Source organism: Pipistrellus hanaki (genome assembly GCF_964339955.1).
Source record: "Pipistrellus hanaki genome assembly, chromosome: 6".
NCBI lineage: Eukaryota > Metazoa > Chordata > Mammalia > Chiroptera > Vespertilionidae > Pipistrellus > Pipistrellus hanaki.
In genome coordinates this window covers 20,302,694-20,329,016 of record NC_140508.1, presented here as the reverse complement: position 1 = coordinate 20,329,016, position 26,323 = coordinate 20,302,694, and the positions used below count along the sequence as shown (strand labels likewise).

At 41.5% G+C, this 26,323-nt stretch overlaps 1 protein-coding gene across 2 annotated transcripts in view; it reads left to right on the top strand.

The window, feature by feature from the left end:
- PCSK2 (proprotein convertase subtilisin/kexin type 2) overlaps positions 1-26,323 on the top strand; it is a 255,372-nt gene that overhangs the window by 138,549 nt on the left and 90,500 nt on the right. For both annotated transcript variants that reach the window (XR_014795318.1, XM_084887637.1), the window contains exon 5: positions 1,228-1,265. Coding sequence is in view for 1 of the 2 variants with exons in the window: in XM_084887637.1 (XP_084743763.1) it covers positions 1,228-1,265 (38 nt within the window). In the remaining variant the exon portion in view is untranslated. The remainder of the gene's footprint in view (positions 1-1,227; positions 1,266-26,323) is intronic.

Here is a 26,323-nt window from a genome sequence, read left to right as displayed (position 1 = left end):
AACTTAAGTTACACGCAGATTTTCAACTGTCCAGGAGGTTGCCTCCTCTAACCCCTCATTGTCCAAGGGTCAACTATATACATCCTGATACAAGTTCTTTTTTTGGCCGAACAAAGCTATAACTGTGACCTGACTTTGGTATGCATGTAGTAAAGATGACAACTATATGAGAGGCTGAATAATATTTCTGGCTTTTAAATGTTGCAACCCAATAGAATTGTTAAATGCCACCATTACATGCACACCTCACTGTTCTCACCTCCGCTACATCAAGAAGAAAATAAGCATATAGAAGCCAGGCACTTTCCCTGAAGTCCTGCAGCCAGCTGTCAGCATGACTGGGATTCAAACTTGAATCTTTGATTCCAAAACCTACACTTACAACCATTATGCTAGGTAGTGCAGGAGCCTGGCTGGTTTCTTGGCGGGTTTAGATGCTCAGGTGAAAAGAAACTGCAATAATTATATGCTCTCACACCTGAAGGAAAACTTTTCAATTTGCCCTTGAAGTTCCAGGGAGCTTTCTGAAACTCACAAGTCTGATGGAGGCCAGCAACTCATGGAACATAATTCTACCACTGGAATGACTATTGGGCAACAAGGTAGTCCACATGCAGGAGGAAGCACAGGACCCCTGCAGAGCAACTCGAGGTCTCAGCTTTCAGGACAAACACATTCTGGAAAGACAAGTATCACCTCCCACACGGGACATCTTGCAGGAGACCATTTGCTCTTCACCTAATCGCTTTTCTTGCCCAGTTATGTTACTCTTATTATTTCTATGCCAGAGAACCCTCTCCTAATCCATTGCTGTCCAGGCCCTGTTCAATAATAATTGCTTTCCCTTACCCAAGCCAGTTTCATTTCAGAAGAAATGCCTGTTGATGCTTTAAAAATGTCAGAATTTCCACAAATCTCTCTTGCATCACTGCCCTGATGAGCCATCTATCTTATACATACTAAGCTCCTTTGTGCTGGCATTTATGGCAGAAGTGCTATCCTGAGGCTCCAAGCTCTAATTGGCTTCCCTCCTCCGATGCATCTGGTGGCAGCTGTCTCTTCACTTGGTTGGTACAACCCACCCATCCTCACTTGGGAAGCAAAACACAAGGCTGGGGCCTCAGGCAGTGTATCCTGGGTGCAGTACATAAGATCTTTCTAGAGCAGCTTTCCCAAGGACAGTGGCAGGTATTAACATTTTGTTTCTGTGCTATTGTCTTTTCACAGGGATTGACTATCTCCACCCAGACCTGGCCTCAAACTACGTAAGTACAAGCTGACCTGTGTGGGGAAACATGTGCACTTTAGGTGTTCTGGTGTCCCTTGTTATTAGGAACATACATATGCACATTTACACATACATGCATGCACATGGACACACACATGTGAACAAGTCCATGCACACACAGGCATGCACACTAAAACTGCCCATCTTGTTAGAGCCATGGCTCAGGCCAAAGACAAATAGACAGGGTAAAGAACTTCGCAGCAGAAAAAGCTGGTGGTTTTCTAAGAAGAAAAGCAGGAAACTTGAGGTCTGGAAGGTACAGGGAGGGGCAAATAGGAGCGAGATTTAAAATCAAATCTAGCTGAGGATACTAGTATTGAATTGAAGGGTGGAAATGAGCCTGTTGGGTTTTTGCTGGATGAAACTGATGGCAAAATGCCAAAAAGTGCAGCAACTCGCATTGCAACCATAGCTGTATGAAAGCAAGAGCATCATCTTTTTTTTATTATTTCTGTGTTTATGAGCCCTGCACACCGACTTGTCCCTACAATACTGTTTAGAGCATTTAGTTTCCCACCGATAAGAAATATCAACAGAAAGGCATGGTAAGTGCTGTTGGGCTAGAACCACATGCAAGTCACTCTGCTTCCCTGATGAAACCTACAAACCCTTTAAAGATAAGTGATCACTTTATTTTAACCCCAGGAGGGCCACTATTCGACCATTGGTGTGTTCACTTAAAATTATTACTAAGCAATACTTCTATAAGCTGCAGAACTAAGTATTTAGAAGGTTATTTTAGTAGCTGAAGAGGTCATATTGAAGAGAAACATGAACTTCAATAGAGAAAAGAAGTGTTTTGGGATCCACATTCTGGGTCATTCACCCTAGAAGGTGTGTATCTACATTGCAAAAAGAGAACAGAGACTTCCCACGTGTTAAGTGCATTGAGCATTAGGAAACAGAGCACCCATCAGCTGGGTTCTCTTTACTGCGGGAGTCTTATAAATCTACAAGAGTATACTAAGGGCTGAGCATCATTTTAATAATTAAAAAGAAAATTAAATGAATCATTGGCACTGTCCAAAGTGGGCCCAGAGAGACATGACAAAAATTAATCCAAAGCTCTGTTCCAAGAGATGAGACTCCACTCGTGTAGATAAGACAATAAAGAACCAGTTATGAGTTGCAGGTTCCGCCTCAGTGGTCCATCTGCAGAGTCTAAGGAAACATTTCTCCTCTCCTTCCTGTGTCCTCTCTCCCCTCCTGCAGACACACGTGGAGCTGTCTGCCTGGCTGTCCCTTCTGCCTCCTTAAAAGGACTGCCCCACATAGAGCTTTGTTTGCCTCCTCTCATGCCATCCCTTTCTCTGTCTCCCCAGGAGCTGCAGGGCTCTGGAGAGTTCTCCAAAAGGGAGATTGAGAAATGCTTGTGCTGCGTTTTCTCCAGCGCTGTGATACCCACAGGCTTTCCTTACACAGAAATGGCGGGGATGGTAGCCTGGGGAGGTACACACAGGGGCATTATTCACAAACCAGTGTTGCTCCATCTTGCAGCTTGTAGGACTTCATGGTAGGGTGGCTGCCAGTCGAACTGGACGACTGACCTTTCACTTCTGCCAGTCCAGTCCCCACCAAAGCCACTTACACAGAGACTGACCTGGGCATCCTTCCCTGCTCTCTGCCCAGCCCCAGTGTTTCTGTGATGGGCTGATCCCAATACCAATTATCAGATTAAAAGAGATAGTAATGCAAGAGGGGGGAAAATTCTCTGGGGCTCTGATGATACAATGGTAACTAACCTTGTGATTCTGTCAAAACCCGTAAGCTGAAATGGGAAAAAATAAAGCATCCAAATTGAAAGGTACTAGCTCCTCTCAACTCTGTGATATCAGAATATACCTGAAAGACTCTATGGGTTCTATGAGTGTTGTGTTCATTTCTATGTGCATATTTTTAATGAAATTGGGCTCTTAGTGGCATATATACAGTATGTACCCTCCCACCTGATAATGTCATGAACACTTTTATATCATTAAGTACTCCTCAAAACATGATTATAGGGCTATACAGTTTTTACTCATGCTGCATTGTATTTAAATTTTCCAGTCCCCAATTGTTGGACAAATAAGTTGGTTCTAATAGGTATCTCATTCCAAGAGGAAGAGTGACAGATAGACAAGGTACCAGAGGGGCTCTGAACCATAGCCTGCTAAGGAAATATGAAAAATTGGGGGTTGACAACTTAAGAGGCAGATTAAATATGTTTTCAAATAGTTCCAATCTCCAATGCTCTGTGGGATGAGGCATTAAATGAATTCAGCAATTTTTCTCAAGAAAATTCCTACCCATAGATGACAAATGCAGGAGAAAGATTTTGGTTCAGTCACTGGATTGGGGGTCACCACAACATGAGGAACTATATTAAAGGGTCGTGGCATTAGAAAGGTTGAGAACCACTGAGTAAAAGGAAAGACTGTCTAATGATTAAGGTTAATAAATAAAAGGAATTATATCTCCCAGTAAGTAATGAGTTCTCCATATCCGAAAATGTTTAAGAGGAGTGTTGCCCTGGCTGGTGTTGCTCAGTGGTTGGAGTGTCAGCTGGAGCACCGAGGAGTCTCAGGTTTGATTCTGAGTCAAGGGCATGTGCCTGGGTTACAGGTTTGATCCTGGCCTGGTTGGGGCTCATGTGTGAGGTGGCCAATAGTTGTGTCTCTCTCATCTCTCTCTCTCTCTCTCTCTCTCTCTCTCTCTCTCTCTCTCTCTCTCTCTCTCTCTCTCTCTCTCTCTCTCTCTCCTTCCACTCTTTCTAAAAATCAATGGAAAAAATATCCTGTAGTGAGTATTAACAAAAAAAAAAAAAAAAAAGAGGAATATTGATGGCCAATTGGCAGGTATGTGTTGTTGAGGAGATGGCAATGTCTACACTAATCTTAAAATAGATGACATCTAAGAACTGAACAGAAACTTCAATCCAGAGGAAGGTCCTAGTCTTCAACATTTATTAAATACTTGGAACCTTACAACAATTATTTCTAATTACATAGCTGATTTCAAATTTTATAATATAATATTCTCTCACCCTGGCTGTTGTGTCTCAGTTGGTTTTGAATTCTAAAGGTTTTGGATTTGATTCCTGGTCAGGGCACATACCTAGATTGTGGGTTCAGTGTCTGTTTGGGGTGCATACTGATAGATGTTTCTCTCTCTCCTCCTTTCTCTCCCCTTTTCTCTCTCTAAAATCCTTGGGTGAGGATTCAAAATGTTTTCTCTGTCTGGTAAAAGTGAGAAAACTGAACATCAAATACCTCATTCTTAATTCTTCAGCAGAGAACCTGAGCCTGAACTGATTTGTGCAGTCTCAGTGTCTCCCTTACTCTGTATAGAGACTGACAACTTTAAAGCTATTAACCAAATTTATCTTCTTCATTTTTAATTAAAAACTTTACACTATAATTAACAGAATGAGGATGGCAAGTGAAGTAGACCTGCCCAGGAGAACAATGAAATCAGTGGACGGTGATAAGCTCAAAAATTGTTTGAGCAAAGGATTAACAGAGATCTTCACACCTTGTTAGGTGACTTAATGGTTTGGATGTGATGAGTTAGCCTGGTGCCCTTCTAGTGAAATATACTTGGGGGGAGGGGAGGTTGTGTTTGAGTTCCTTCACAAGCAGACCTTGAGACCAGGGTTTGAGGGCAAGTAGTTTATTTGAGAGGTGATCCCAGGAAGCAAGAATAGAGGGAATAATGAGATATGGAAGGGCAAGCAGCTAATAAATGGTAATTATCAAACAAGGGAGCAGCTGGAACTTCATCCCACTGGGAATCGGGGACAGTGTAGAATAAATGCCAGTCATCCCACCCAGGATGGGTACCCAAGGAAGCTGGAGTATTTTTACAGCAACTTCTGTCAGTCATTGGTTGAGGGCTGGTTCCAGGAAATGTTAAAATCCCAGCACATCCCACCTTCCCACAGCCCTTGTCAAAGGTGCAGGGACAGGCAGCCAGAACTCACCAGGGTGATAGGCCAAAGGTAAATGGGCTGGATGCTGGCAACATCTGCCTCAGAGAGGATGACTTGGAAATTTATTAAAGGGCTATGTTGGGGAAATTACTTCTTGTTACAGATTATTTTCTATGAGAAGTAAAAACTCTATCAAAGTTTTTAGACAAAAATGACAAAACTTTCTTTATAATCAAACTAGACAAATTTCATAACCAAACCATAAATACTTTCAAAGCTTGTGTTTTTGTTTTGTTTTTTTTTTCATATATTAAAAGAAAAGATTCCCTCGTTGGTTTAGCTCAGTTGATAGAGTGTCAGCCTGGGGACTGAAGGGTCCCAGGTTCCATTCTGGTCAAGGGCACATACAAGGGTTGCAGGCTCAATCTCCAGTAGGAGGCCTGCTGGAGGCAGCCGATCAATGATTATCTCTCATCATTGATGTTTCCATCTGTCTCTCCCTCTCCCTTTCTCCCTGAAATCAATAAAAATATATTCTTTTTTTAAAAAAAAAAAAAGAGTTGGGTCAGAGTATACTGGTAGTCTGGTGTTCTTTCTATTTAAACTGAGAATTAAGATCCTTTAAAAACTGCAAATATATAAATGTGAGTCATTAGTGTTAATTTAATTCAACAAATCTACATTAAATCTGTTGAGAGTTAGAAGCAAAGGATAATAATAGCTGCTTGAAGTATTACTGTATTGTTCTATGATTGGATTTAATCTGAGGGATCCAGTCCCACTGATAAAAGCTCACTATCCCAAATAATTAAAACTCTCCTTTTTCCATCCCAATAGTAATAACATGAAATAAATATTGGCCAAGACGCTATTTTAGACCAAGTCTAAATCAGAGTTCCTTTAACCCATCCTCTCTGTGCTAAAGGTCTGGATATACACACTAACACAACACTGTGTATTGGACCTACTATGTGCACGCCTCAGAGGAAGAGAGAGAAGCCAGACTCAAATGTTCTCCAGAGAAGCTGGCGGACAGTAAGGACACTGGTAAGGGATGTATCTCACAGATGAGGGGCTGGCAGGCAGGGAGGTTGTTCATCTCTTTACCGTGTGGCCCCACTCAGTGATGATCATGTGCCTGTAGCACTGGTCCAAGTCCAGAGATCTTCAGGAATAGAGGGATACTTCTCCAAGAACACAAGAATTGTGACTGAGGTTCAGGTCCTGCAGGGTGAGTGTGGGTGGAACCAAGCAGCCCTGCTTTGCCCAAAGCCTTCTCTGCTGAAGCTATAAAAGTGAAGAAGTGGCTAGTGATTCGATAAAATCCAAAGAGAGTCCTCTTGCTGCAGGTGGGCATTTTCTCAGAGGCAGACCTAAAATAAGGGTTGGAAAGCAGGTAATTTACTTGGAGGAGGGGACCCCAGGAAGTACCAGCCAGGGAGAAAGAAAGCTATTCCAGAAGAAAGAGCAGCTGAGAAAGGGCTTGTTACAAAGCCTATTACTACTGAGAGCAAAGGAGCATGCTCTCACCATGGAATTCTGGGAAAGTGTAGACAGAGCTATTCAAAGTTATCCATCCATCAACTTGTCAATCACTGGTGGAGAGCTGTGTCCCAGGAGAGGGCACTACCATCTCCATTAGAAGAGCATGCCCAGGCTAGCCCACTATACCCAGGAGGAAGATGAGAGACACATGGAGAAGACCTACCCCAGCTGCCAGAGCCCAGAACACAGCCACCGAAGTCAACCTACAGAACTGCAGTAAGAAGCAGAGCCCATAACACAGCCACCGAAGTCAACCTACAGAACTGCAGTAAGAAGCAGAGCTGCCTGGTGGAAGAGCCCTGCCAAAGCTAGCTGACCCCTAGCCAACCCCCAGAAGCAAGCAAGCCCAACCAAGATCCACAGAGCTTCCCAGCTGAGCCCAACCTAGATCATCCTGCTCCTAGTTGAATGGTAGACTCATAAGTGATATAAATACTTATTGTAATATGCTGCTGACATTTCACGGTTGTTTTTATGCAGCAGCTATTACAATTACCCACGCTAGACCCCCTCCTTGATCCTCCTACAGTAATAGATGCCCATCCCAGCCTAAGGAGAATGTAGATTTCTCTGGCCCTACACCTACTGAATCAAAATCTCTAGGGATAATCCTCAAAATATGGATTTCTTTGAAAACACTCCAATATTCTGATGATTAATCTCATCATTCATTTTGGCACTTCATTCTTTCACTTATTCAGTCAACAATGCTATTTCCATATGATGGCATTAGGACTAGATCAAGACCTCTATGTAGGAAAGTATGTACTTTTTTAAGATTTGTGTCACCCTTAACATTTAGCACAGTGCTAAACAGGCATTTAATAAATATTTGATAAATTGCATTGACTATCAATCCATCATTCATTCATTGAAAAAAAAAATCAGGAGCTCAATCATATGATGAGCCCCTATTGTTTTTTTTTTAATTTTTATTTATTTATTTATTTATTTATTTATTTATTAATAAATCTTTATTGTTCAGATTATTACAAATGTGTTCCTCTTCCCACCCCCCTCAATTGCTCCCCTCCACCAGGTTCCCACCCCACCCTCTGTCCTTTCCCCATCCCCCATTGTCCTCATCCATAGGTGCACGGTTTTTGTTCAGGCTCTTCCCACACCCCCACTCCCCTTTTCCCCGAGAATCGTCAATCCACTCCCCTTCCATACCTCTGATTCTATTGATGATGGGGATCTCCAGCATGCAGAACCCTTTCACTCCCAGCTCTCAGTTATCTCATAGGTGATGCCACCACCCCATTCCCATTAATGCATGTCCCTGATTAGAGGAATAGAGGATCATAGAATTAACTGAGGTTCCCATAGTCAAAGGCCTGGAGAAGTATGATTTTCAGCGTGGATAATTCACATGCAAATAACCAAGAGCTGTTTCATGTCTGGAATGTGTAGAATACAGGTTGATGAAAATGCAGTTACGTTTCCAGATGGGAGAGGCCTCTGACCAAGTCTAATGCTCTTTGATTCAGTCCAAAATTTGGAACATTATATATAATCCAGAGTTGCTATTTCACCAACAAAAGCTCACCCTTAAGGATCTGCACTTTGCCATTCTTTTGATGGGTTCCTGAAAGATAACTGTCTTTGAGGAGAGGCCTCTGGAGCATTCTGAAGGGCTGCCAGCAAGGAGCCTGGAGAGAGTGACTTTGAGCCCAACAGCCATGTGCACACCAGGGCTCCAGGTGGCAAGTGGCCGCCATGATGAAAGGGCACCTGCTGGAGATGGGCCCAGTCCTCAGCCCTGGATGACTCAGCTGCTGTGAAGTATTGATTGCATGCATTACTCCAGGCTTTTAGTCTGATTAATATTTAAATAGAACACATTAATATTGCATATAAAATTGAGGTTTAAACAACCTTTGTGCCTTATTAAAAGGAGAGGCTGACTTTTTTTGATGTCACATCAGAGCAGCACTTTACCATGAGGAGGCTGCACTGAACACTGGAAATAGAAATGTTTTAATTAGCTGGACAGACCATCAGTCAGATGACTATCATCTGACTCAACCCATTTAGCAGAGGAATCTGCCCATTTTTATAGGAATATGCTCTGACATAAAAATGGGAGAAAAAAATTTAACTCAAATAAAACTATTTGTTTGGACCTACACTTACAGCTACGGATGAAAACAAAGAAAAAAAAATCTGGTCAATCAATTTTGCCACATTATTCAGTTGGCTACATTTTGTTCCATTTAATCTAGTGGACATTTAAGACACTACTAAGTTTCTACTGTATGCAAGATTCTGGGTGAGGAACCTGGATTATAAAATGTGAAAAATCTGGTCCCTGCACTCAGGGATTTTGAAATTCAGTAAGGGAGACAAGCATGTGAGTATATAATTACAACATAATGTGCTAAGGGCTTTCCTGGAAATAAAAGCACCACCCACTATGAGAATGTGGCAGGAAGAATAAGCAACTCAGCCCTAAAAGCTAGAGATAGATATTTGAAAGCATTTTAAAAATGTTTTCTCACATTGATACAGCATATGAATTAATCTAGAACAGTGATTTTCAACCTTTTTCATTTTATGGTATGCCTAAACTAATTACTAAAATTCTGCAACACCTGACTAGTCAGGAATTGTATGTTTTTAAAAAATCTTGAAATCACTGACCTAGAAGCTTGATCTCATGATTCTGAACAAAGGGGCGTTGGATTACAACTAGTTTTCCCTCTGGAGATTTGCTTCCACCAAGAAGCTTAGAATAAAATTTGCCCAAAAAATAATTTACTCACCCCAAATTCTCTAAAAGCCTCTGACCAAGTCTAATTTTTTTGACTAAATTTAAGTGACCTAAGACCAAGATAATGTCTTCCAATTCTTTTTTATGAGAGAATCAACCAGAGGCTTCATTCCCAAGAATGGACAATGGATGCATAGATGGATGAATGAATGCAAGGAAGCTATTAGGATTTTATTCACCAAACATACCTGTTCTAAAAATGTATAGCAATAATTTTATTGCATGATAAGCCACAAAAGTCATTTATGAAAATATAAAAATATATTCTCCACTGCCTTTGTTTCTTTCTTCTTTTAATAAATTGTTATTGATTTCAGAGAGGAAAGGAGAGAGAGAGAGAGAGAGAGAGAGAGAGAGAGAGAGAGAGAGAGAGAGAGAGAGAGAAACATCAATGTTGAGAGAGAATCATTGATCGGCTGCCTCCTGCACACCCCTGTTGGGGATCAAGCCCACAATCCAGGCAGGTTCCCTGACCAGGAATCAAACTGTGAACTCCTGGTTCATAGGTCAACACTCAACCACTGAGTCACGCTTCGTTTCTTTCTTACTCTCTTCCTTGCTATTAGTATAAACTCATTGAATTCCCAAGATGTGAAACATTTCACTGGGTTTTCTATTTTGGAGTTTCACCTGAGAGAGCCAAATAAAAAAACCTTAGGTGCCCAAGCTTTGCTTGGAGCGATGCTACAAATAATTTATAATAACTTGCTGCAGCTGTGATGAAAAAAATGCTACACCTATTGAGATGGCAAGCATTTTGCTCTCTCTTTCTTCGTGTGCCCATTTCCTCGCTGTACTTCCTTAAAGCCATAGGTCTGATGTGAAAGTTAGGGGCTTTGGGACCAGACTCCCTGAGTTCAAATCCTACCCCAACTACTTATTAGCTTTGTGACTCTGTGTCTCATCTCTAAAATAGGTGAATGCAATACTGACCTTATTGATGGTTGTGATAAGTCAATTAAATAGTATACACAGGGCCCTTCAAACTGCCTCTGGCACATAGGACACCCCATGTTAAAGGGTGCAAATTAGCTGAAACCAGTTTGGCTCAGTGGATAGAGCATTGGTCTATGAACTGAAAGGTCCCCGGTTCGATTCCGGTCAAAGGCATGTACATTGGTTGCGGGCACATCCCCGGTAAGGGGGTGTGCAGGAGGCAGCTGGTCAATGTTTCTCTCTCATCGATGTTTTTGGCTCTCTATCCCTCTCCCTTCGTCTCTGTGAAAAGTCAATAAGATATATATATATATATATTTTTAAAGGGTGCAAATTAAGCAATTGCCCTAGGTAACATAGCTAGAACTTAGCAAAGACCACAAACCTAAGACAATGAGACCTCAAAATCCATGCTCTTAACTCACTCTTTATTTCCTGCCTCAAGGAAACATTTTATATGGATCATTTTGAAAAGGAAGTTAAAAGGGGGCAATTAGTATGTTATTCTAATTTTTCATGTTTTTCCTCCACTTTCCTTTTATTACAAAGTATGTCAAGCATTCGTGAAAAATAGCCTTCCTTTGTTTTGCTTTTTAAAAAAAAGTCTCAGATGCTGCTGAATACAAAATACTTAACCCACTGCTTATTTGAGAATTTTTTAGCTCTAGAAGCCACTTTAAAAATATATTCTTGTGCCCTAGCCAGTTGGGCTCAGTGGATAGAACGTCAGCCTGCAGACTGAAGATTCCAGTCAAGGGCACATGCCCAGGTTGAGGGCTTGTTCCCCAGTTTAGGTGTGCAGGAAGCAGCTGATTAATAATTTGCTCTCATCATTGATGTTTCTATCTCTCTCCTTTTCTATTCATTTATGATGAGAACAGATGCTCAATGCACAGGCATAGAAATATGGAACAGACTGATGAATCTCAGAGGGGCAGGAGGGAGGGCGGGAAGAGATTAACCTAAGCTCTTATATGCATACTAGAGGCCCAGTACACAAATTTGTGCCCCAATGGGGTCCCTCAGCCTGGCATGTGCCCTCTTGCAAGTCAGGACCCCTCAGGGGATGTTGGACTGCTGGTTTCGGCCCGATCCCCACAGGGATCTCTTGGGAACACTCACCCAAGCAGGTCCACAGAGGGAGAAGTCTAGCCTCAGCCTGACCCACGGGGAGCTCTGGAACATGAATCACATTACCAAGTGGGTCCCTCCTGAAGAAAAGAACCAGCATTTTGTGACCCTGTGTCAGTCTCTGGCTTCCAGTGGTCCATGGGGGCCTATATAACTTCCTGAGCTTTGTGACTCCCATTTATCTAAGGGCAATTACTCTATGAAGAGAAAGCTGTGATCTTTTTGCAAAGCAGAGTCTGAGAAGGGAATCTGGCAGGTGCCCACACAACCCAAGCTGGGAAAATGCTGAGTTGTAAATAGCCCTCCAGGGCCCCCTGCAGGACATGCCCAAAATCACATCTTGCTTTGTCCCTCCCACTGTCCAATACTACTTCCCTCCATCCTTCACTGGCTTCCTTGAAAGCACATCTATATATATAAAACCCTAATATGTAAAAAGACCAAACAGTGGAACAACCCAACAACTAAACAATTGAACAACCGGTTGCTATGATGTGCACTGACTACCGGGAAGGGGGGGGCGGAGGGGGAGCTGAGGAAGGAGGGTAGAGGAGGGACACACGGAACATGGCAAGCATTGGCAGCAGGCAGCAGAGTGTGGAACATGCTGGGTGTCAGCCATGTCGGGGTGGTGGAGCAGACAAGTGGGGTGCCAGACCAAGGCGGGGCACCAGTTACTATCACTGGGGCAAGCCTCTGGTGATTATGAAAATTCTTTGCTTCCACCAGGCATTTGCACCTGTTGCTAGCACCTGTCATGCTCACACCCACTGCCAGTGCCAGAGCTGCCATTCACACCCACTGCTGGTGTTTGGCACTGGTCCTAATCGCTCAGTGCCATCAGCAGGTGTGAGTGGCGGCTGCTGATCCCAATTGCCCCTGAGGACTTCTCAACCTCCCCCTGCTCCTGAAGGCTGATTGGGGCAGCAGTCACTGCTTGCACCCATTGATGGCACTGGCCCTGCTCACACCCACTGCTGGTACCAGCCCCAATCACTCTGTGCCATCAGCGGCTGCAAGCAAGGCCATTTCCATCAGCATATGGAAACAGCAGTAGCAGGAGCAGGGCTGCAGGCAGACAGGGACTGGGGGCCGTGGCAGGAGGAGCTAAGTGGGGCCATGGAGGATGGTCCAAGACCCACCCCTGTGCCCACTGCAGCCTCTTGGCCCACAGTTCCTTTCAAGGTGCACAAATTCATGCACTGGGCCCCTAGTCTATAATAATAAACGTGTAATGTGCTCATTATACCAGACAGCCAAACGACCTTATGGACGTCATTCCAGACGTCCTTCCAGATGGTGGGGCCAAGGCAGAGGCAGTTAGGGGTGATCAAGCAGGCAGGCAGAGTGGTTTAAGCAATCTGGCAGGCAAGCAGAGTGGTTATGGGTAATCAGGCAGGTGAGTAGTTAGGGATGATCAGGCAGGCAGGCGAGTGGTAAGGGGCGATCAGACAAACATACAGATTTGTGCACCAGATTGAGAGAGGGTGCAGGCCAGGTAGAGGGACCCCTGTGGAATCAGGCCTTAAACTGTCAGTTGGACATCCCCAAGGGGTCCCAGATTGCCAGAGGGTGCAGGCTGGGCTGAAGGATCCCTCCCCCTCCCCCCATGCACAAATTTTGTGCACCGGGGCCTCTAGTCTTTAATAAGTCTCTTGCCCACATTCTTCGTCTCAGAGTCTGCTCTTGGAATCCTCCTTACATTTCTGCAGTCTGGAGCTGTGAGCAAAATGGAACATTTCATCCTGCATAGCCAAAGTAGAGAGAATATCTGACATAGAAATAGGATTAGCTTCTCAACCATGGTAGCCCTGCTGGCTCCCAATGTACAGGAAATTATTTTTCACAAAAGAAAGAACCCTTAATTACTAACCAAAAAAAAGAACCTTTAATGACTAACCAATAATTAAAACCTGAAACCAAGTGCAGGAAGCCAGGGCTTGGCTCTGAGTAATGTTCCTCACCATGAGATGTGAGTTCTGTACTTTGATGGTGAATTCTGTACTTTGAATGTCACACACACAGCCCTCCCAATGAGTGCTCTGCTAGGCGGAAGAATAAGATGTATTACAGTGTGTGGGTGGTATTTTCCCTAAGCTATGAAAATAGAAGGCTTATGTTTTATAGCTCAAACATTGCCAATTTTTTTGAATAAGAGGTTTGCTGTAAGCTATTCAGGGAACACTACTTCAAGGGCTCCTCTTGAGTCACTGCAAGCAAAAACATGTTGGTTGATCTTGATGGTCCTCATTTTTCCCATCTGTAAAACAGGGACCATCATATTCTCTGCTTCAGAATCAAAGGGGTATAATGATTTTCATATTACTGATATGAACAATGGGTCTTTGTTGATCTTTGAAAAAATATAAATTGGCCTGCCCAGAATGCTAAAGCATCGATGCCCTCCTGGTACTGATCCTGGACCACCGTCCCTTTTTTTGTCCAATATAACCCATAGATCTACTCATACATGACCTCTCTCTTGTAGAGAATGTTCCAGAAGACTCCATGCAAAGGAGCCAGTCCCTCTGTGGATGTAGTGTGGTAACCAGACAGACACTGAGTTATCTAATACAGTCAGGGATTCTTATGTACAAACAAAGAATGTACACTCTGTGAATAAGACAAGAGTCAAGGTTCATAAACACTTCAACTAAAAAAACACAGAGGCAATTTATTTATCCCATTCTACATAATGGTTTGGTTTGAGAGTTTTCATTATCACTTGTTTGGTCATAGCTCACAAGTCCATTGCCACTCCCATGGAGAGTTGACTGCTGGTCAAAACAGCACCACTCTCCTGCTCTCCTCCCTGTGTTGATTCTGATATTTTGGCCTCTGCTGTTTGGTGCTTTTTGCCTCCTTGGCTTCTTCTGAACCACTGCAGTCTTAGTACCCAGCATTTTTTGAGTATGTGCTATGTGCCCAGCCTCGGGTTTTATATGCATTGTTGCATTTACATTGCATGTGACCAATGAAGTAGGTACTTTCTTATCCACCTCTCCTAGATAGGAAACAAAAGATCAGAGAGGTTAATGAACTTCCCTAGCTCACACTGCCAAGTGAGAGGTGAAATGTGAAGTTCACCATCTATCATGCCCCTGCCAGGATCCCACAGCTCAGCAAAATGACACTACCATGGATGCAATGATTAATGTTCCAAACATGGGAGTCATCCTTGACTCCTCTCTCACCTTCTCTTCCCTCAGCCACCAGATCTGCTGGTCCTAGCACCACTATGCAATGCATCTATCTGTTTTCCTCCATTCCAACACTGGCCTCCTAGACCAAGCCAACATCACTTCCCTCCTGGACCCCACAAAAGCCTCAGCTTCCTGCTTCTATTCTTTGCTATTATTTTTTAATCCTAACACAAGAATATGTTTTTATTGATTTTGAGAGAGAGAGGAAGAGGGAGAGAGAAAAAAATATATTGATTAGTTGCCTCCTGTATGCGCCTTGATAGACTGAACCTGCAACTTAGGTGTGCACCCTGAACCAGTAATTGAATTCACAGCATTTTTGGTGTACAGGACAAAACTCCAACCCAGTCATCCAGCCAGAGCTCTGCTTCCACCCTTGCCCTCTCAAATATCCTCTACCCACAAGAACCCCTAGTAAAACTCATCTGGGCTCCCTTTTCCCCACCCCCACCCCCTGCTCTTGGGACCACAATCCTCTTTCTTCCTTGTGAGGCTTCCTGTGTTCTGGTTCCAGGCATTTATGCAACCTATCTCCTGATCACTGTATGCCAGACCAAGCTCCAGAACTGTTTCTAATTCAAGACTTAGAAGACTTAGACACTGGCTCTCCCTACAGGTAGACCATCTCAATTTAAGTATCACTCCCTGTTGGGTCCCTTCCTCATTCTCAAAATAGTCTGTAATTATATTTTTGGTTCTTGTTTTTTATGCCTCCCCCCATTGGAATATCAGCAGCAGGCACGTGGGGATCTTATCTGTCTTTCCACCCTCTTCATCCTCAGGACAGGACAGTGGGTGGAACAGCGTAAATGACCAAGTATGTGTTGGATGCCTAACTGGCTGATGAAGGGATTTATAATACATTGCATGTGACCAAAGAAGTAGGTACTTTCTTATCCACCTCTCCTAGGTAGGAAATCGAAATTTTCTTCTAGCCCTGCTTTCTCCTCAAAAAAAGCCCTCTCTCTGGCTTAGCTATACTCCTCCTTCTGTTCTCATAGTAAAAATTATTTATTCATACCTCAGCAAACACAGCAGCTCATTATGAATGAAAAGCATCTATTTAATGCCATCGGGAAGATAGTCTACATAGGAAATGAAAACTTCCAGGATTTCCCAGCTTCTGGGTAAAACTGGTATATTGTTTCACAGCCATAAACCAAGGCACAGATCTGTCCATCCAGGTGCCCCACACAGGAGCAGCAAAAACTAGAGGATCAGAATGGTTATCTTAATGCTTTCAGCTCATTCATTTATAATGTATGAAATCAGCAATAGCCTTTTGATTTTTCAAAACATATATTCTCAAGCCAAACAATTAACCTAGGTTTTCCATACACTTTTAAGTATCTAAAATACTTTGAATTTTTTAAAAAGCTATTCATACACATGTTCTTAGCTAATATGTTTTGCTTCTCCACTATTCCACTAGGAGAATGGAATTTCCAAAATGTGGAACTCCAGTCAGAGGACTCTCTCTAGAAACATGTGTTATCATTATATCATCATTATTAATATTAAACTCGCTGCACCGTATTTACAAATCCTTCCAAAGGAAAACAAACCTGCCCTGGAAGCAATGCTTCTAATTATAAGCATGCATGCTATTTGCTCCTCACAGGGGATGCTTAAAACATCAATTTAAATGCAAACAAATCTTACCATTCCAAACTAGACTCATTCTACCATGTTGAAATTAATATAAAAAACAATACCAATAAAGAAAAATAAATTAAAAAATAATAATAGCAATATTGATCGCTTCTCAGCCTTTTGGCTAAGATCAAGTGTAATATCTGTTCTTATCAGTTTAATATCTGATTCGCCCTCTACCTGAGGACAATATATTAAATGGATTTTTGAGCAGGGAGATGGAATAGGGGTTTGTTCAATCCACTCCTCACATCGACCGGGTATTGCAGTACCTCCGGGAACGGTGCAAAAATATTGAACACTAAATTCTGAGAATTAATATTGACACAATGAAAAAATACAGTCTCATTTCCATTTTTTTTTTGGAAGGAAAAATCTTTTCTGTGCATGTGCCAAGACAGAAATATAAGGGTGTGGGGGGGAGGAGGGCAGAGTCAAATAGCTATCTAAGTTATTGTATCTTAAAGTATAAATACTAAAGAGCTATAAGGAGAGCCTGAAATTTTAAACATTTCTCTTAAACATAAAGACAAAGAGGACCTTTGTCTCCCCTATAATCTCACCTAGGTGTTGGAAAACTAAGATCCACAAACAGGCTACTTGTTTTTGTAAATAAAGTTTTAGCAGAACCCAGCCAAGCGCACTTGTTGACTTAGTGTCTAAGGTTGCTTTCACAGTACAATGGCTAAGTGGGGTTTTTATGACAGAGATCTTCAGACCCCAAAAACCTAAAATGTTCACATTTTGACCCTTTAAGAAAAGTCAGCTGATATCCCCTGATCTAACCAGCTGTTTATCAAGACACAGGAAAATGGCTTGTTGGAAACATGAATCGAGAGAGTTGCAATGCCGGTCCAGATACGGCTGTGATCACTTTCTAAGTGACATCTGGCAGGCTGCTAAACGTCTCTGGGGCATAGCATCCTCATTTGTAAGCTGAGAAAATTGGACTCGTCTGTCGTAACTCTAAAATCCTACAAAACTCTCCTCCCTTCCAATAAAATCACTGATTAAGAAACAAAAGCCGAATTGGTTTTATAAGGAAATGAAATTGTCAAGTAGTTTGAAGCTACTTAACTTGCTTTTGAGAATAACAAACATAAAGTCAAAGTTATGTTCCTTATTCATGCATGGCGCTCTCTCCATTAATCACTGTGGCAGAGTGAGCTCAAAGAGTTTTGCATTCATTTACTGTCTTTGGGTTCCCCAAACCTGACCCTGAGGCATGGAATCACAGACCAGTAGTTCGTTTGGGATACAGTCCCAGGAGCACAGGTAGGGGAGGGACTCAAGTCAGGTGTGTAAACAGAGTTACCACTGTGGGCTACTGGAGCTGAGTTCTGCTGGGCAACCCCAAGACACAGGCTGGAACCCCTTAGAGGAAAGAGTCGGGGTATTAATATTCCAACTTCCATCAGTCATTGATGGAGGGCTGATACCAGGATGGAGGGCAGGCAATTTCCTGTACTTCTGGGCTGCCAAGATCATGAGCAAATTGGGCTCCAAAGATATAGAGATGGAAATCTTGCCAAGGAGAGCTGAGTCAATATGCATTGAAATGCTAAAAGCTAAAGGTTATAAATGGGGTACCTCCTATACTTATAAAATCAAAGGTCTCCAAACATTTTTTTGTATATACATTATTTTTCACTGAAATTTGTTGATTTAACATTGGTTCACAAAATCATACACGTCTCAAGCGTACAACTCAACAAGACATCGGCACACTGCATTGTGCACCCATTGCCCCAAGCAAAGTCTCTTTCCATCCCCATTTCCTCCCCTTTTGCTCACCTCCACCTAGCCCCCAATTCCCTTTTCTTCTGGCCATCACTGCACTATTGTCTATCTATGTGTTTTATATATATACATGAGGCCCAGTGCACAAATTCGTGTACTTGGAGAGGGGGGAAATCCCTCAGCCTGGCCTGTGCCCTTTCACAGTCCCGGACCCTTGTGCTGGCTTAGGCCTGCTTCCCAGCAGATGGATATCCCCTGAGGCGTCCTTAGTGCTGCTGTGGAGGCAAGAGAGGCTCCCACCACTGCTGCTGCACTCACCAGCCATGAGCCCGGATTCTGACTGGCTTCTGGCTGAATGGCACTCCCCTCCCCCTGCAGGAGCACACTGACCACCAGGGGGCAGATCCTGCATTGAGCATTTGCCTCCTGATGGTGAGTGTGCATCATAGCAACCAGTTATTCTGCCATTCAGTCGATTTGCATATTAGGGTTTTATTATATAGAACACACATATATATATTAGAGACCTTAGGCATGTAATTTGTGCAAGGGGCTCAGCCTGAGACAAGCAACGGTGGGCTGCCTCGCCCTTGCAGCCCAACCTTCATCTGGAAGGTTGTCCAGAAGGACGTCCAGTCTAATTACCATATCATGCTTTTATTATATATACTATGTATATGTATATGTGTATGTGTATGTGTATGTGTAAATGTATGTGTATGTGTATGTGTATGTCTATGTGTATGCATATGTATATGTATATAGTTTTTGGCTAATCCCTTCACCTTCTTTCATCCAGTCCCCTTACTCCCTCTACAGCTGTCAATCTGTTCAATGTAGTCATGCCTTTATTTCTATTTTATTCATCAGTTTACTTTGTTTATTAGATTTCACATATAAGTGATATAATATGGTATTTGTTTTTCTCTGACTGGCTTATTTCACTTGGCATAATAATCTCCAGTACATTAATGCTGCAGAAAAAGGTAACATATCCCTTTTTTATGGCCAAGTAGTATTCCATTGTATAAATGTACCACAGCTTTTTTATCCACTCATCTACTGATGGGCACTTGGGCTGTTTCCAGATCTTGACTATTATAAATAACGCTGCAATGAACATAGGGGCTCATATATTCTTTTGAATTGGTATTTTGGGTTCTTTAGATATATTCCCAGAAGTGAGATCATGGGCAAAAAGGCAGTTTCATTTTTAATTTTTTGAGGAAACTTCATACTCTTTTTCACCGTGGCTGCACTAGTCTGCATTCCCACCAACAGTGCACAAGGGTTCCCTTTTCTACACATCCCCATCAGCACTTATTGTTTGTTGATTTATTGATGATAGCTCTTTTGGAAGGCATGAGATGATGCCTCATTGTAGTTTTAATTTGCAATTCTCTAAATATTAGTGAAGTTGAGCATTTTCTTATATGTCTATTAGTTATCTGTATGTCCTCTTTGGAAAAGTGTCTATTCAGGTCCTTTGCCCATTTTTTAATTGGATTGTTTGTCTTTTTGGTGTTGAATAGTATAGTCTTTCTATATTTTGGAAATGAATCCCTTATCAGAGGAATCATTGGCAATTATGTTCTCCCGTGCAGTGGGTTCCCTTTTCATTTTGTTGATGGTCTATTTTGCTGTGCAAAAGCTTTTTATTAGTTTGATGTCGTCCTATTTGTTTATTTTTTCTTTTGTTTTACCTTCCTAAGAGAGATACATCTGTAAAAATACTGCTATGAGAAACGTCTAAAATTTTACTGCCTATGTTTCTTATAGGATTTTTATGATCTAGTGACTTATATTTAACTTTTTAATCAATTTTTAGTTTATTCTGTGTATGTTTGTAAGGTGATAGTCTAATTTCATTTTTTGTGCACCTATCTGTCCAACATTTTCAACCCCATTTATTGAAGAGACTGATTTCACCCTATTGTATGCTCTTGCCTCCTTTGTTAAATATAATTGACCACAAAGGTGTGGGTTGATTTCTGTGCTCTCTATTCTGTTCAATTGATCTTATATGTCTGTTTTCATGCCAGTGCCATACTGTTTTGATTACTATGACCTTTTAGTATAGTCTGATATCAAGCAGTGTAATACCTCCAACTTTAGTTTTCTGTCTCAAAATTGCTGAGACTATTCTGAGTATTTTGTGGTTCCATATAAATGTTTGTATTACTTGTTCTAGATCTGTGAGATATACCATTGGTATTTTAATAGGAATTTAGTTGAATCTGTAGATTGCTTTGGATAGTATGGACATTTTAATTATGTTCATTTTTTTCTATCCATGAATACCATATATGCTTCCACTTATTTGTATCTTCCTCAATTTCTTTCTTCAGTTATCTTATAGTCTTCCAAATATAAGTCTTTTACCTCCTTGGTTAAATTTATTTTTAGGTATCTTAATTTTTGTTGTTGCAATGATAAATGGGATTATTTTCTTAAAAATCCATTTTTGGTGTATAAAAATGCCACCAATCTCTGAATAGTAATTTTGCATTCTCCTACTTTGCTGAATTCATTTATTAAATTTAGCAGTTTTTTATGGAGTCTTTTCATGCACTGGGCCTCTCGTATAAATATAAATAAATACATAATTTTTTACATTAAGTTAAATATACATTATAATATTGTCTCTCCACACCTCGGTGGATATCTTACACATCCCCAGGGATGGGCATACCCCACTTTGAGACTTTTTCCACTGAGCAGCCAGTATGTAACCCTATCTATAGCATGCTCAACAAAAGGTTCTGAAGTAAAAATTCTTCAGCCAGCTAGATTTCTCTCTTCCAGGAAGGTAAAAGAATATAATGGAAATGGCACTGAGTAGGTGGATCTGGGTCTATTCCTGTTTCTACCATTTAGGCACTATGGTTTGGGTAAAGTTATTCAATCTCTGTGGCCTGTACATTCCTCAAATGTAAAAAAAAAAAAAAGGTAAAATGTTTTTGCTCATGCATTCAATAGCTATTTATTGAGTCTTATACCAAAGCAGGCACTATGGTATAGTGTACATATTTCTGCACAACAAATTATCCCTAAAACGAGGACATATAAAATATATTTTTTTAATCTCCCACAATATCTATGGGTCAGGAATTCAGGAACAGCTTGGCTGGGTGGTTCTGGCCCAGGGTATCTCATGAGATTGCAGTCAAAAACTTGGTCAATGCTAGGGCTACAGGATCCAATTCTAAGGTGGTTCCCATGCGAGTGGCTCCTGGCAGGAGGCTCAGTTCCTCTCCTGGGGTGGGTTTCTGTGAACTATTTGAGTATCCCCATGGCATCCCAGATGGTTTCTCTTAGAGCAAGTAGTCCCAGAGAGGGAGCAAGGTGGAAGCTGCAATGTCTTTCATGATCGAGCCTCAGAAATCACCTACTGCCATTTTGCAGTACCTTGCTGTTTATAAGGGTCAGCCAAGTTCATTGTGGGAGACTCTAATGCAAGGTCATGAATACCAGGAAGCAAGAATCACTGAGGGCCAGCTTGGAGGCAGAAATATGCTGATGAATAAAGCAGACATAGTCCCTACCCAGAGACTTTGTTGTCTAGAAAGAAATATAGACTCCAAATCAATAATTACAGAAATAATTGTTTACTTACAACTGTGGTGCTTTGCCATGATGAAAGAGTACTAGGTCCTATAAGTGTGTTTAGCCAGGGGACTTTGATCTGGTCTGCTGGTTGAGGGAAGGTCTCCCTGGAGAAGAGACACTTACTCTGATGCCTTGAGGATGAGGAGGAGTTAGCCAGGTATCTGGCAGCAGAGGAAACAGCTCAGTGCAAAGGCCCTGAGGCAGGAATATGCTCAGCCCTTTTAAGGATCTGAAAGAAGCTGTTGTGTGTATTGGAGGAATAGGGGAGTATATCAACCCAGGAAGAAAGTGACCCAGATGACACTGGAGAAGTACAAAAGAAAGTGACCCAGATGACACTGGTTGTGTGGACTTTGTGAGTCATAAGGATTTGTGACTTCATCCTACAAGCAAAGGATGAAGTCACAGACGGGGGTGGGGGTCACACCTGGATTTGGCATTTTTCAAAGATCTGTCTGCTGCTAAGGTGGATTGAGGATGGGCAAGAACGGAAGCAGAAAGATCTATAGGGAGGTTTTTCTATCAATAGAAGAAATATTATTTGCCGAAGAGCTATGGTGCTTTTAAAAGAAGAAAAAAAAGAGAGAAAATGTAAGGTATCCTGAATTTAGCACTCACTAAATATCAATTACTTCCCTCTTCCTCTTAAAAGCAAACAAACAAACAAACAACTCAGGAACATTTAAAATAAGGTACTATCTGCAAAACAAATGTCTCTAAAAAGAGCAGACAAAAATATTGTCAAATACTGCAGGCCTCATTAGGCACCTGGTAAGCTAAGCCACCAGAGTCTAGGAGCCCTGTCTGTGGGGAACACAGAAGAGGATTCAGCAGCAATTCTAAGGCCTCGCTCCACATCAGCAGGAACCCGGACCAGCCCACAGAGAGCTCTGAATAGCACTTACGATGCTTAATCAGAAAGCATGCAGCGTTGATCTGGAAATTAATTGGATGCTCAGGTTTTTTTTGCACCTCATGGCAGGTTAGATATTACAAAGATTTTGACAGGAATATATTTAGTAAGAGTATCACTGATGTGCAGTCCCAAGCAGGGACCCATATTGACTTTGGGGCTCATTATTTCCTGAGAAACAATGGACGCTTGCTTAGTAAAGCTCTTTTGATTATGATGATTAAACACATAGCTCAGAGTGTCTTTAATAGCTAGAGAGGAATTGGACCAGACATGCGGCTTTCTAAATATGACCCACTGTGCTATGATTTATTTAATCATTTATAAGAGACCCACTATTTCAACTTAAGTTAAAATAAGTTAACTTGGATTGTATTTAGAGATGACGATGAATATCTACTGCATGAACCTAAGGAAACAAAGGCTCTTTGGTATGTAGAAAGGATGTGAAAATATGCTCAGGCCTGGTACCACCTGCCAAAAGACAGAGAGACCAACCAGTCTTCTGGACTGACCTCCCCTGGCAGGGACCAGCACTCATTCTTTTATTACCTGGGGAGGGGCAGGGGCTGAAATGAATAAGGGCCCAGTACCGTGTTTACTACTATGCTATGATTTATTTGATCATATTTTAATCTACCCACTATTTTATCTTAAGTTAAAGTAAGTGAACTTCGATTGTATTGAAAAGTGACTGTAGCCCTAGCTGGTTTGGCTCAGTGGATAGAGCATCTGCCTGAGGACAGTGGAGCCCTGGCTTCAATTCTGGTCAAGGGCACATGCCCAGGTTGCTGGCTTGATCCCCAGTAGAGGGCATGCAGGAGGCAGCCGATTAATGATTCTCTCTCATCATAGATGTTTCTGTCTCTCTCTCTCCCTCTCCCTTCCTCTCTGAAATCAATAAAAATATATTTAAGTATATATATATATAGTAGAGGCCTGATACACGAATTTGTGCACCAGTGGGGTCCCTTGGTCTACCCTGTCAGATTGGGTGGAAACTGGCTCTTCGACATTCCCTGAGGAACCTCTGCCCAAGGGACCCCCCTGGTGCACAATGGGGGCCAGGGAGGGACCTCGGGAAGGCTCCAGAGTATGTTCAGCCCATCTCACTCAGACCCCAGCAGCAAGCTAACCTATTGGTCACAGCGTCTGCACCCTGGTGGTCAGTGCACATTATAGTGAGTGGTGAAGCAGCCTTAGCATATCATTAACATATTATGCTTTGATTGGTTGAACAGACAACCAGATGACTGGACACTTAGCATATTAGGCTTTTATTATATAGAATATAAAGGAGACTGTACATTACCACCCTAAATAATGTACAGTCAGAAGAGATACATCAGCCTTAAAACTCCTAAGGAAACAAAGGCTCTTTGGTATGTAGGAAAACTTTAGCCTTTGCTCTGTAGGAAAGTACCTACAGATGTACCTAAGATTAGCATTTGCAGGGGGCAAAACCTACCAGTGACCTCCCACATTGCTAATGGTACAATCCCTTTGGAAGAAGGTTTGACATTCTCTTACAAAGTTAAATACACACTTGCCTTTCAACCAGCAATCCTACTCCTAAGTATTTACCTAAGAGAAATGAAAACATATGTTCATAAAACAACATAAACAAGAATGTTCATAGAAGCTTTGTTCATATTAGCAAAACTGGAAATAATACAAATGTCCATTAATATGTGAATGGATAAATAAAGCTGTAATGTGTTTATACAATAGAATACTATTTCCAACTGAAGGAACAAACTAGTGGTGCATATACAGTGAAACCTCAATAAAATGGGCTAATTCGGGTGAGGAGGTGTCCATTAAAGTCCATTATGTAATAAAGTAGATTTTCCAAATGTATTAAAAATGTGATAAATTAGTTAGTTTACCTATTTTTACTTACGTAGGTGTGTGTGTGCGATTAAAATGAAGTCTGTATGAAAAGTTTAATTTCACAGAAAAGTTTTCTACATGTATTACAGTAATTTTTATTTTATACTGAATAGGTCTAGTAAATGGGTGTATTCCCCTGTCACCACGAGTAAATAAATGCACATGGCTGGAGCTTAGCTTAGTACTTCTGGGAGCATCAGCTGGAACATTTAAAATTGCTGCAGAGCTTTGGCCAGAGCACTGAAGAATCATGGATTCAATTCCGTGTCAAAGGCATATACCTGGGTTGCAGGTTTGATCCCCTAATGCCAATTGGGGCATGTGCAGGAGGCAGCCAATCCATGTGTCTCTCTCACATAGATGTTTCTCTCTCTCTCTCTCCCTCTCTCTCTCTCTCTCTTTTTCTCTCTCTCTCTCCCTCTTTTCTCTCCCCACCCCCCTTCATCCCTTCCACTCTCTCTAAAAAAATCAGTGGAAAAAATATCCTCAGATGAGAATTAACAATAAAAACTGCTGCAGAAATTCATGTCATGAGACCACAGAGACCACTCATGATGAGGTGTGATCACATGCTAATCATTCACCAAAGACTGGGTTACTGTTGGATTTAAGCATGTAGACAATAGGTGTAGATAAATAATGTTTATTCATGTCAGTGAAATTACTACAGGTTTTGGTTTTTTTTCCAACATATAGCCTATTCTCTAAAATTTGTTAAAAATAACAGTGAATTGACCTAACTGGTTTGGCTCAGTGGATAGAGCATTGGCCTGTGGACTCAAGGGTCCCAGGTTTGATTCCAGTCAAGGTCATGTACTTTGTTTATGGGCACGTCCCCAATAGGGGGTGTGCAGGAGGCAGCTGATTGATGTTTCTAATTCTCTCTCCCTTTCCCTTTCTCTCTGTAAAAAATCAATAAAATATATTTTTAAATAACTGAATTAATAACAAAAAATAACCTCTTGATTTAATTATAAACAAGCCTTGGTTAAAAGCATTTTTAAATGAGCAAAATTTCACATATGACACATGGACTGGAATTTTTGCTTGTTAAATCTGAAGTCCATTAAATAAAGGAAAAAATCAATAAAATATATATTTTTTAAATAACAGTGAATTAATAAGAAAAAAACCTTCTTGATTTAATTATAAGCAAGCCTTGGTTAAAAGAATTTTTAAATGAACAAATTTTCACACATGACATATGGACTGGAATTTTTGCCTGTTAAATCCAAAGTCCATTAAATCAAGAGCCATAATATTGAGGGGTTATGGCAATAAAAGAGATGAATCTCAAAAGCATGATAGCTAAAGAGGGCAAACACAAAAGAACACATACCCTTTGTTTCCATTTACATGAAATAAAAAAAAAAAGGCAGAGTTAATTTACAATAAATGAAATCAGAAGACAAGTTGACCCAGGAGAGTGGAGATTAGCTGAGAAGGAGCCGAGAGAATTTTTCTGAGGAAATGGGAAGGACTACATGATTATTCTGATGGTCACATAGTTGTAGACACTGCCAGGGTCATCAGGCTCCACACGTAACATCACACATTTTACTACAGATAAATTATAGCTCAATAAATAGATTATTTAAAAAATAATCTATTGCCAAAAGAGCCAATTTAGACATCAGTTGCTACTGAGAACGCTCTGTGAATGTGGGAAGAATGAGAGTGGGAACCAGCTCCTGTCCTGAAAGTTTAGGTTTTTCACCACCCACCTACG